The 13433-nt window shown below is 30.1% G+C and overlaps 1 protein-coding gene and 1 non-coding gene across 6 annotated transcripts in view; both read left to right on the forward strand.

Moving 5' to 3' along the window:
• Window positions 1-13433, forward strand: part of Eif4g (eukaryotic translation initiation factor 4 gamma) — a 46865-nt gene that overhangs the window by 30183 nt on the left and 3249 nt on the right. For all 5 annotated transcript variants that reach the window (XM_072015661.1, XM_072016487.1, XM_072017327.1 and 2 more), the window contains exons 7-21: window positions 514-1408; window positions 8245-9053; window positions 9133-9237; window positions 9419-9730; window positions 9801-10022; window positions 10114-10190; window positions 10305-10464; window positions 10546-10810; window positions 11083-11180; window positions 11289-11449; window positions 11653-11705; window positions 11923-12152; window positions 12506-12675; window positions 12896-12975; window positions 13152-13378. In XM_072015661.1, coding sequence (XP_071871762.1) covers window positions 514-1408; window positions 8245-9053; window positions 9133-9237; window positions 9419-9730; window positions 9801-10022; window positions 10114-10190; window positions 10305-10464; window positions 10546-10810; window positions 11083-11180; window positions 11289-11449; window positions 11653-11705; window positions 11923-12152; window positions 12506-12675; window positions 12896-12975; window positions 13152-13378 — 3864 coding nt within the window. The remainder of the gene's footprint in view (window positions 1-513; window positions 1409-8244; window positions 9054-9132; window positions 9238-9418; window positions 9731-9800; window positions 10023-10113; window positions 10191-10304; window positions 10465-10545; window positions 10811-11082; window positions 11181-11288; window positions 11450-11652; window positions 11706-11922; window positions 12153-12505; window positions 12676-12895; window positions 12976-13151; window positions 13379-13433) is intronic.
• On the forward strand, window positions 12260-12425 carry LOC139991896 (small nucleolar RNA SNORA53). The gene has a single exon (XR_011800963.1). It is a non-coding gene; the product is annotated as a small nucleolar RNA SNORA53 (small nucleolar RNA).

Genomic DNA, 13433 nt, shown 5'->3' on the forward strand with positions numbered 1-13433 from the left:
GTTGTTTACATTATTAATATCTGTACCCAAAAGCCATGATCATTGAAGTATTTTTAAGGTATTTTTATTTCGGACGACTAGAATATTGTATGAAAATTTTTATTACTCTTTCTATGTTACTCCTACTACTAGATTTTGCATTTATGATAGAATTTTAGTAGTACTAAATTTACGTCTATATACAAAATTTGAATGAATTGATTAAGCCACTTAGCTCAATTGCAGTCAAATCTTATAAGAATAGAATTAATTTTTATCTGGATTAGGTATATTATTATGTAGATACGTTATTTACATACAGTTTTTTGTAATTCTGCTTATAGTTTGCAAACCATGGCTGAGGGGTTACAGAGGTATAAAATATATTGAATGTTCTTTTATTTCGTTTAGTACATTTGGTTTCATTTCTCGTCCTATGATTTAAGTTTGGAGCCAGTTTTTAGTTGTCAAACATAATCTTTATCCGATTACTATGTATCATTGTCTATCACGCAGAATTGGTGATTGTTACAGAATAATGACGTCGAAGTGCAAGCCGACTTTGCAGCCCGGGTTGCAAAAACACTTGTGAAAGTCGCGACCGAAGAGTCCAATTCCGACTCGACGGTACCGACTTGTGTACCAAACACATCTACAACTCAAAATGTAACACAAAGTTTATCTAATTCCCAAACAAATTCTACTAATGACGTGAATAATCAGTGTAGTAGCAGTTCACCAACACAAAATGTACCTAATGTAACCGCGTTATGTAGTCAATCGTTAGGTACCACTAGTAACGTATCTCAAATAGACTCTTGCGCAATGAAAACAGAGTCGAAACCATTACAAATTCCTACGAAAGAATTCCAACCTCGAAGCGATTCGAAAAGTGGAGTCATCGAGGAATCGCCAATAGCTATATCGCGTAACGTAAACAAGGATGATATTTCTGCGCAGTTACCCGCAATGATTGTAACTGAAGTTGAAGTGAAGAGTACGAGTGCCACATCTATTATAACACAGACATCAGTTTCCATTGCGACTATACCAAGTACGAACGTTCCGGAGGTCCCTAAACCGTCCACCACTGCCCCAAGTGCTAACCCTGTTCCTGCCAGAGAACCGTTCCCAAATTTATCCAATAAAAATTCATCGAGTTCACCGCCTAGAAGAAAATCTCAGACTCACACCCACAATCAATCTGCTACTGCTACTATTTCTGCTGCTGCAACTGAGTTGCCTTCGAGTGCCAAAGAACAAAAAGATAAAAAGACGAGGGAAAAGAGTCTTAGTTCTAGAGGTACTACACCTACACCTGCTCATAATCAAACAGATCATCATTTGAAAACCAATGGAGATGCGTCTGGTGATAAACTGGAATCCGATCCTGTTCGAACTGAAGTTCAACAACAAAAATCATCTGATGGTAAGTTTTTGCAAACTTCTAAGTTTTCATTTGTTTTATCAGTTATTTTTCTGTATGCTTTCGTAATACATAATTCATGATAATGTAGTTAGAGTAATATATAATATTGCAATAATAATGCTTAAGTAAGGGATATTATATTATATTTGTTATTTAAATTTTTTGGTTGATATTTGAGCAATATTATATAAAAAAGGCATTTAAATTAACAAAATACAGATAATATGTTTTATCTATGTAGAATAAAAAGTTTAAAAAACGTAAATTTTTTATGATTTTATATTGCTATTTTTAAATTTATATGAGGTATATTAGCTAATATTTTACGAAAAATATTTCTTTATTTTTCTCTTTTTTATTCAAAATATTCGTAGTATATGAACACATACATTATTGCTTATTTTACATTTCTCTTACAAATAGTTGATTTATGTTTTTATATAGACATTTCTTATTTGATTTACAATATTATTGATAGTTGTGCTCGCGATTGTTAATTATTTTGTATGTATCCTACACTCATATATTGCAATAATGATTTTTCTTGAGACTACAATATTTTCATATCCATATACAAATTAGAGTTCTAGATTAAGACTTCCGATATATCTTTATAGTTTTCCTCCGTTTTTCTCATATGACTGTAATTTGAACTTTGCTTCTGTGATAGCTTCAATAATCATCATTGCCCATAAGTTTACATGTTAATTGTTGTGAACTAGTAATTCGGTTAATGTTAATGTTAAATCATGGTATATAGTGTGCTTACCCGCGATGATATTTTCAAATAAGCATACTTAAGACATATGTATCATATGTGTAAAGGAAACGTATCTCTTCAATTACACATGTGGAAATAGATTTGAATATTTTGAAACTTTTCATTCTTTTTTACAAAATGTAAAGCACCTATAAATGAAATGTCATGTGGTTATGTTATTTAAAAATATCGTTAAAAAGAAGGGTTGTTGGATATTACTGTGATGTTACAATACGATTTACTTTGATTCTAACCTAAAAGTTTTAAAATTCCTTCTGCTTGCATCCAACTTAAACTTCGCAATTATGACGCAAATTTTATTTTAAATGATACATTAATTTCGTATTCATTTCAATATACATTAAAGCATTCAATATACATTCAATATACATAGATTATTTTTACACGTATACAAAAAAGTTTGCATTAAACGATGCATTAAACGTTTCTCAAAATAGATTATGCAAGGTGATACTTTTCATGAAATTTAATATGGCACATTTAAGTAATAACATTATTGAAGTTGAAAGATATTCGAACATTCAAGCAAGTGAAGACACATTATTTAAAGCATACATCTCAAATTCATAATTGAAACGATCGAATAGTGCTGTAAGACAAAAATTTCTTAAAAACAAAAATATTTAGATCATAATAATGATCTAAGTGCAAACTGTTAATTTTTAAAGTAGTTCTATTATAAAACATTAATTTATATTGCAAAGTGGAATAAAAGTACAGGAATGTCAAATTAGTTCTATTATAGATATTTTTTAAAAATGGGAACAAAAAGAAGGACAAGTTTTCGTTATTTGTATGGAGAAAAATCGAGCAAAATAGTTTTCCATGTATTTGTCAAACCTTAATTTTATTACATGAATTCTTATTTCTTAGTGAAAAATACGTTTTAAATACATGGAATGAAAGGACTATAGTGACAATAAATTGTCCATGAGATTAAAATTTTTATTCTTAATCACACTAAATTAAATTCAATCGTTTCAACAAAATTGCATTATACAAGTTACAAATTTGATTATTCCTAGTAATTTTAAAAAATTTGAGAATATTATGAACAAAGTGTAGCATACATCATGTAATTTATTGGAATACATGTTTCTAATGTGAACGGATCTTTTTTCAATGATTGAAATGCAAGGTATATATAAAACTCCGAAGGGAGCTTCGAACCAAACTGTGACATCATACGACGAAAAGGCGCGAAATGTACCGAAGGTACACGAACATCGGCGATTGTGCTGCTGGAGGGAGGTTCCCGACTTGTTTCCTCGTCGAACAACGGAGGTTCCTCCAGTAGCCAGCACGTGCTGTGCTAGCCAGCTGTATTTTTTACTCCGTTTTTCCCATTTCCCTTTTCCTTTTATAATTATTATTTTTTAATCAACAATTGTATATTCGTAGTTATACATAATTCTACATTTACATTCATACTACTTAAAAGGTTACTCATCTTTGAGCTTGCATACTTCATAACGTAACGAATACGCTTAATGTATTTGCGTCTTTATTATATTCCGTTCCTATATAAGGTTTCTTTTTTATCTTGCGATATTCTGTAGAATTTATATACGTAATCCTTTATTTAATTGTAACGAGCGCCCTTTACACGCATCGTTTTTCTTTTCCTTATAAAAATCTACGCGTTTCAATCTGAAAGTCCTTATGTGTACTGGCTTTAAAGGATACAGGTCTTATTGCATTCTTTTTTTATTTTTTTATTTTAAATTATTGTTACTGTGACAAAGTGATCAAGCGGATGCAACGACCACGGCAGAGGAATAACTTGATAAAAAATGTATGTATAAATTATTTTGGTTTGGCTCTTAGAACAATTTATCAAGTTAATAGATATGGTTGCAATATAATACCTGCTTTTCGCAACGTGATTCCGACATCTTGTATTCACAAACTTTCTCAAATGTGAGCTCCATTATAACATCTAATACTTTTTTATACTTACATATTTGTAATTGGTTTAACGTTTTTTGTAGTTTTCTCCCAAGTTGTATATTTATTCTTTAAAAAGAAAGTATATCTTAAATCGTGGAAAATATATTTCGAAGCATCAATCGTGTTCAAATATGGCTGCTTTTGACCTCACGGAACACATAGTGAATATCATTTTAAGAGGTTTAAGATCATTATTATTTAGTAAGGTTAAAAGTTAAAAAGGACATTTATTATAAAAGGAAATTGAAGTATTTAGTTATTTTATGAAAATCCCTGTAATTTGAAATCTATAGTTAAATTTCGTCCATTACGCTTTAAACACGTGTTTCCGAAATGATTTAATATTCAAGCATTTTGCTTTTTATCCGTTATTTAAATTTATAGGCTTGCATATATTAAAAATTGGTTAATATATAATGCTTATTTTACAGAATAGAAGTATTTTCTACACAGTATTATTAACAGTAGTTTTATGTTTCTACGTATCAGCTTGCGTAGCCATTTTGTGAGCCGTTACAAAAGAGAACTACTCCATATTTGATCATCAGTTTCAATGTATGATAACTGAAATCATTAAATTTGTTAATTTGTTCATTTTCTTTCTGTTATTCAGATATCTTTTTTACCGCACGTGAATAATTTCATTATGTTTAACAAGAATAACGTAAAGTAAATCATTCTAAAGTATTTTTCATACCGCATGAGCAGAAAAAGTTTGATTAATTTTTAAAGATATTTGTTCATTGATACTATTTCGTAAGCAAAATTGAAAAAAGTCTAATATTGGTTAGAGGCAGTAGCAGAGAAAGAAAAATACACATTTGATTATTTAGAAATAGACATAACTACAGGGCAAATTATTGAGTATGTCTCCATTACTTCATTTATGGATGACTCTATTTTTACTAGATATCTAGATTAATATTATAGCGTGGAATTAAACATGAAATACTAACTCAGTATAAGATTATTTCTCTTTCATTGATACTTTTATTGCTCATTTCACTTCATAAAAAATTGTTTGTTTCATGTGTCGAAGTGAAGTAGCACCATTTTTGGGTATATGATAGTGAAAATTGTATTACTGTTCGGTCATTAAGTTGCATGAGGTCACGGCCACGCATGTATGGCGAGCTACATGCATGGTTTGAAGGTCTCTTAATACCGTTTCACAAGAGCACGCGTCGTGCGTGTGCAAAAAATATCTTAAGACTTTCGGCGTCAGTGGCAACCTTGAGCGTTCACCAATCCGGTGAAAGGTTCCCATTGGTTAGAAAAAATGGTCGTATGAATTGTATATATTTCCCATACGATAAAATTCAATAAATTAATACATGATGCTATGCTAATTTTGTGAACAAATTGAATGACGATATACAAAAAATTGGAAAATTTTCTTAATTCTATTAATATAAAAGTTGCTATTTACTTGCTATAGTAATAATAAATTGCATAATTTTTTATTATAATTCTGATTCTTAAAAATTATACAAATGAAATCGTGAAAGTGTCGTTTTTGAAGTATCGTTTCGAATTTTTAATTCCAATTGACATTTCCAATTTCCGCCCAGATGGATAGTGAAGCATATGTTATGGTCAATTTTATATTCGGTATTACCTATAATTTTGTTATGTTTCTGAACTAATATAAACTATGTACATTGTTCTAATATCCAATTCGGTAAATTTTATGAATAATAAAATGAGATAAACTTCGCGTATACCTTTAACGATCATTCAGCATTCTTTTTAGATATTGTTACCTCGACCTGCTTTTATAAAATCTTACTCAAGCTACTTTCATGCATCAAATTAACTGCTATCTTATAGTAAAATACTTTTTTTAAAAGTTGTTGCTAAAGAATTGTACATAGGAATAATTTTAAATGATTATTCCAAAATAATAAAATATTGTCTTTATTTTGCTTTCTTTTATTACTCAGGTATCTTATTTAATTTTGTTTTTCTTTGTTGCACATATACACACATAATTCTCTATACATACATAGCAAAATTTTATTTCTAAACGGAATTGTTTATTTAGTATTATAAAGCTGAAAAATAGGAAGATGCTGAGTTGTACTGAATAAGTTTGTCAAGTTATGGAACTATTCCTGTATTAAGAATTAAAATTTCATTAAAATTTCTGTCGAAAGATTATCATTTTACTGCACAGTCAACTAATTTAATTTCTTCTGTCAAGCAGTTATTTTAAAAACTTTATCGAAATATTAATAAGATAATTCGTGCATAGTTTTATGTCTAAATTTATATTTATTCATTTATGATGATAAATGTGCAATTTTTCATAATATAACACTCACTCCAACAATCATTCAGCTCCGTTAGAGTTTTTGTATTTATGGTTAGTCAAAGAAATGAAAAATTATGAATAATGATAGCGAATATGAAATTGATCATAATATTAGTTTTATCATTGAAACTATTAACGTATCTTCCAATGGAAGATGTAGAAATTCTACTTTCGATACATTTCGGCTAAAGCAGTTCGCATGTCAGGTTAGGTATTAGGAAAGTCACTAATGCGCTTGCTCCGGCGCGCAACCGGCGAACAGAACTAATTTAAGAAATCCTATGTCGTGCCTGTCGGTTTGCACCAGTTCTCAGGTTAAAATAGATGCGTGAAAGTCGTGTAAGAAGAGCTTCCAAAGGAATTTTTGAAGTGTTACTACAGTTTTTTGAATAAACCGGACCGAAAAATCTGTATACATCGATCTTTGCATTGAGAATTCATTTGTACCTGTATTTTTTATTTGCTGTTATTCAGAAAATTCCGTTACTATTGTACTGTAATCTTGACTTTCTTCTGTGCTCTATCTCCCGCTGTGAAAAGAGTAAAAAAGGAATTTAAAATGCGTTGTGCACGGTTACTCGATGTTACGCGTGTGATCATGGATCCATCTACCCCAGTTTTGGCAAGCTTTTGGCAGATTTATAAATAAATACTGATTCAGTGCAGCAGTAGCATACAAGCTGTTGAAACTCGAGCCGCACAAAGAGTTTTATGTTTCAAGAATGTGATTTGCAATAATATGTAATATATTTGTAATATGGCATGGACAGGCAGACATTATGGCTTAAACATGCGTAAATAACAGTATATATTTGATTATTGATAATCGTGAAAATGAGTGACCGCAAAGTTAATGGTAACGCTCGTGTCAGCAGCAGCTCCCGATCAAGAAGTAATCGTCGGGGCTCCAGAGACCATGGTACATATTTAATTATATATTAATATAAAACGTGAAGTGAGTGTGTGATAACACATGTTAGAAGAGACTACTTCGCTACTTTCATCTTCATTTTCGTATTTCTATTTCGAATGTTACGGAAATGCTCCATATATGAGCCATATTAGAAGTCAAGCCGATCAATTTCGTCCAGAATAATCGTTTGCTTCTCGAAACATTAAACACTAATCGTGTATTTTAGTCTCGAAATTAAGAAATTTTCAAAAAATTGGGTTAATCAGTTTTTATTTTTTTTATTTCTGTAATCAATCAAAAACTTACAAATTTAGGTTGATTTTAGAATTGGTAGATTTTAGAAAAGTTTCAATATATTACATGTATAATGCAATTTACTGATTTTATTGCATTAAAATCTTTGCTCTTAAATTATTTACTTAAAGGATGTGGTATCATCGAATATATTTAGTTCTTGTACGAGTAAATACACTTATTTTTAACAATATTATTTCGAGAATAACGAACCATCTTTCTCTTTCTTACTTCTTTGTGAAGGTATAAGGATAAGATGAGGTGCTAATGCAAATCATAAATTTTTTCTCTAACATTCATAAATTTCTGTATACATTAATAAAAAAGTGAAATGTCACACTACGAAATGTACTGTGATCTGAGACTATAATTATCCTTGGCTTGTAGCCGAAATACTCACTTTTCTTTACAGCTGCATCTCTCGGTAGTGATATTAATGTAATAATACTTTTGATGACTATTTACGATTCACGCATCGTACGAATAAATGTATACTTTTTCGTTAAAATCTAGTATTATATAAAGTTTTAGACAAGTTTTAGTAATCTAATTATTATATGTAATATGGGTTTTCTGTTTGTCAGGTAAAGCTATGCAGAAGCAGAAGAGTAAAAACAGGCTCAAACCCCGTGAACTTAATCGGAAAGGAGCGGAGAAAGAAGGTACAGATATGGATGCTTTTGTAAACACGGTACCTCCGGCGAAACCTGAAATAAAACAAGACAACAAAGATTCTTTAACACCTAAGGACAGTAATAAGGAAGGAAATCGTGAAATTATGAAAGATAATAAGGAAAAAGATAATTACGAACCAAAAAAAGAGAAGGAAGCTACTTCCGATCATACAAAGGAAAGAGCGGAGAAACAAACACCCGTGACACCAGATAGCCTAAAAGAAAGTATTCTCATACAAACACCTGCTATAGAAAAACTGCCAAGCAACAAAGAAACTATAAAGGAATCTTCCCCTAAGATAGAGGATAATAATAAATCGATTGCATGTAATATGCAATCAAAGTCAGTTCCTAATGATGTTGTTGATCATGTGAAAGTTAAAGAAGAGTCTGATGTGCTAGCAATAGTAGCACAAAAGAATGAAGAGAATTCGAAGGTTTCAGCAATTCGAACGGTCAACGAAGAGAAGCCGCAAACATCTCCGGTTATTGAAAAAACAACCGAAAGCGAAACTCCGGTTCAAACTGAAATCACATCAGTTACAAATCCAATACAATTGAAATATAAATATAAGGAGGACCAATGGAGCCCTATAAATAAAAGCGGTAAAAAGATTTATGATCGTGAATTTTTAATGAAACTACAGGATGATCCCAATAGCAAAATCAAACCGTCTAATTTACCAGATTTAGACGTTGTTTTGAAAGATAGTTCAAAGGTATTGTATAAAAATGATTATTCCTGTTTCCTATTATTATTATAAATACATATGATATATAAAATGATAATTCTTATAGGCAAGGAATAATGTTGAACTTAGGCTATTTAAAGATACAAATATCAATAGACATGATGTTTTATTCCCTGGATTCATAAAACCGTTAAACGCAAATAACCGAGCGGTAAGTTGGAAAAGTTGAAATAGGTAGAGTTGGAATGATTAGTAAGTGATGTATTATAAATAGAAAAGTAGTGGATTGAAATTCCTTGATAGAGAATATTTTTTCTGATATTTGCATTTTATTGTACATTAGATCATTATGAATGTTAACATGTTGATATAATGTATTTATCTCTATTTAGCTACCACCGAATCGGAAGAGCAATCCAGGCAAATCATCGAAACCAACAAAGCCAAATGTTATTCATGTATCGTTATCTTTGAGGGAAGACGTAAAATTGAGGGAAACTGAAAATGCATGGAGGCCGACAAGATTGAAAAGTTTGAATCTTAGTGAAGAAGAAGCTAAATCGGAAGCTCTTTACAAGAGAGTTAGAAGTGTACTGAATAAACTCACACCGCAGAAATTTAATACTTTAGTCGATCAGGTTCGTACATTAACCATCGATACTCCGGAACGACTGCAGGGCGTCATCAATTTAGTCTTCGAGAAGGTAAATCTATTTATTGAATGTCTGCAATAATTATGTAATTCTTAGTTATGTATAATTTATTAACTTTTAGGCTGTGGATGAACCAAGCTTTTCTGTAGCATATGCATTAATGTGCAAAGAACTTGCTGTAATGGAAGTCTCAGGTTCAGACAAGAATTCGGACAAACAAGAGTGCTCATATACTTTCAAGAAACTCATTATTAATCGTTGTCAAAAGGAATTCGAAAGAAATCCAGTAAACGAGGTGGCAAGAGCTGCTAAGCTTAAAGAAATAGAAGAATGTGTTGATCCTGTAAGTCCAATCAATTAATATTTCTATATTGTATTGTATTATACATTTTTATATTTTCATTATCATCAAATTGTTTTACATTTACAATTAGGAAAAGAAAAAGGATTTGCAGTTACAATTTGAAGATGAAGAACGAAAAACACGTATAAAATCAGTAGGAAATATACGGTAAAGTAACATAAATGTAACCTAAAATATGCAGTTATAATGTACATTACATTATAATTTTTGTTGATATATTTTGTATTTTTTATGCTATATTTCTTACTTTTTGTTCTACAGATTTATTGGTGAATTGTATAAACAAGGAATGTTAACAACTAAAATCATGCATCGCTGCATAAAGGAGCTGTTAATTCAGAGTGATGAAGATAGTCTTGAATGTTTGTGCAAGTTGTTAACAACAGTCGGAAAAGATTTAGAATCAAAAGTGTCTGCAGAAGTAACTTCGTTTTTTATTATAATTAATAAAAAGTATTCAGTTTGTTACTAAAAAGATAATAATTTATTCCCTTTTTATTAGGAAATGCAAGATTATTTCAATAAAATGCAAGATATCGTTGCACGACGAGGACATGGAAAAATTAGTTCCAGAATTCGTTTTATGCTGCAAGATGTAATAGATTTAAGAGCAAATAGCTGGATTCCAAGGAGAGATGATAGTAATCCTAAAACAATAGATCAAATTCAAAAAGAAGCAGATTCTGAAAGATTAGATAGCCAATTGAGTAACACTCCTTTGAGTACACCTCGAAAAGATGAACGTACTAGTGATAGAAAAAGGAATCGTAAGTATTTAGTCAGTGTAATATCTGAATTAATAACACTATAACAAAGATAAATATAAATTATAAATAAATTGATATTTTATAAGTGGAGAATTCGCTTTCATAATGCAGCAGCATGATGATATTACACATTTTTTGCCAGACTAGAGTTTCTGATAAGAATGATTGTATTGTGTATTCTGACAACTTTTATTTAATTGTTCACATTATTATATCGCTTATAAATAAATATACATGGTATGTTATTCAATCAATAATGCATTATAATGTAGGTGGTGTTGGTCCCACTGATGATGGTGGTTGGAGTCAACCTGTTGTCAGAACAAGGCAACCATATTCTGTCGAGACAGCTAAGCTTAAAAATAAACCTGTAAGCATTTATATTACTAAAACTTCAATAATAGTTACGAAAGGCTTATAGTCACAAGTACAGTGAAGATGGCTAATAACAAATAAATATTCATCATTTTTATTTTAGCCTCCAATGGATGATTTACAATTAGGAAGCAGAAACATGTATATGTGGAAAACGCCTTCGAGTTGTGGCTCAAAGGCAATAAATTCAAATAAATTTGCATGCTTAGAAAATGTATCAAACTTAGATCAAGATAAACGAAAAACGTCTCCACAACTCTCTGGGTAAGAGAGTAATATTTTTTGTTTATTATATTTCTTATTGCTCAATATTTAATAAAATAGATATGATGAAATATAGATTGTTAGGCTAGAGTTTCTGATATGAAGTATGACTTTAAAACTATCCTGAATATTTTTTTAATATTCGCATATGGGATGTACAGAATAATCCGAATAATTAATATTATAATCTCATTTATTTTTAGATCAAGGTCTACTGGACCAAGAGAGTATGGTCGTGACTACAAACCTTCCTATGGTATGTCTATGATACGTTAGATAATAAAAAAATTAAATAATTTGTTGATCTTTTAAGCAAAAAATTATGAAACGCATGATGACAAATTTTTTATTTTTGAAAAGTTGAACTTAATGTTGTTAGCCAAAAGGATTCTGATATTTTAAAAAATACATTTCACATTTACTTTATTCATATTATTTAAATGTAAGAAAATTTTATATTTTCATTATTATAGATGGTAGGAGTTCACGCAATGGTAGTCATCAATTAAACAGTTCGTCGTCGAGTAGAGACAGTTCGTTATTAGATAATTCACAAAGTCAAAGCGTTTCTATGCCACCGCCATCGTTAAAATCGTCCTCACAATCTACCTCTAGCAGTCATAAACCTCAGATGTCAGAAGAAGAATTTATGAAAACGTTAAACAAAATAATGAAAGACTATCTCAAAAATCCTATCATTGAAGTGAGTTTTCGCTATATTCATATTCTATGTTTATAAATATTAATATTATATAAATTATTATATCGCAGTATTAATCCTTAGTGGATAATATTGTGATTATTAACATTAGCACGCTCCTTAGATCCATCTCTGCTTTTTGCTAGGAGATGCTTGAGTCATTAGTGTGCTAAATTATGTAATACCTTCCTTCTGATCTTCTTAAACAGTGTTATAAATTAGCTATAATGCTATATTTATATAAATAATTGCTTGAATGATCAGTAGGTGGACACACTATTTTATTTAAAAAATCCATCCTAATAAAATACAATTTATTTAAATATCCGTTGTAATTGGAATTTTTTATTTTGTAGAAAGTTTCGTTGGCTATTCAACAGAACTTCGATAATACATTAACAAAATTCATACGTGAATTGATCAACTTCGTTCTTGAAAAGTCACCTCTCGATAGAGAATGCATATCGTATCTTTTGTCGCATTTAATTACTCAAAAAATTTTACCTATATCACATCTAAGAAACGGGTAAGTTATTTTTGTACGTATGTATGTCTATAGTGTTATTTGATGCACTAATTAAGATCACTTTTTAATTAAATCTTTTATATAAATGACGAAATATTTATGCAGAGAAAAAGGTGTTGAATAATAAATACAAAGCCAAAAGGATACTGATTAAAAATTTCAGTATAAAAATTCTAAATGTATGTTTTTTCGATAAAACTAATCACAATTACTTTTTTAGATTCATTGAAATATTGGAACTAGTTGATGATCTTGTACTCGATATACCCAAAGTTTGGTTATATCTAGCAGAGATATTATGTAAGTAAATAACATTAACACTTTCTATGTTTAAAGATAACTGTCATTTATGATGATTATTCTTTACCGTAGAGTTTCCATGCGGGAATTTAGCTCAACAGGACTGAAAACAATGACAAAAAATACTATTTATACCAAAAGAAAATTAGTATTATGATATTTCTTTTTTTTTACAGCACATCCAATAGAAGAGGAGATAGTCCCCCTAACCGAGTTGAAACCTATATTTGATAGTTTAAGAACTCGGGGATATGTAGGCAAATTCCTTGGGGAATTATTATCGAAAATATCTCGAGATAAAGGACATAAGTGGGTTGCAGATAAATGGGACCAAAGTGGACTTAAGTTGAGTAATGTAATTGATACAGAACTTGAAGAAGTTGACAAAATCATTAAAGATTACGTAAGTTGGCGCTAAAATTATTAATAAATGTTATTTTTAAATAAGGAGAATTAAG

The sequence above is a fragment of the Bombus fervidus genome, chromosome 1, assembly GCF_041682495.2.
Source record: "Bombus fervidus isolate BK054 chromosome 1, iyBomFerv1, whole genome shotgun sequence".
NCBI classification, from domain to species: Eukaryota; Metazoa; Arthropoda; class Insecta; order Hymenoptera; family Apidae; genus Bombus; species Bombus fervidus.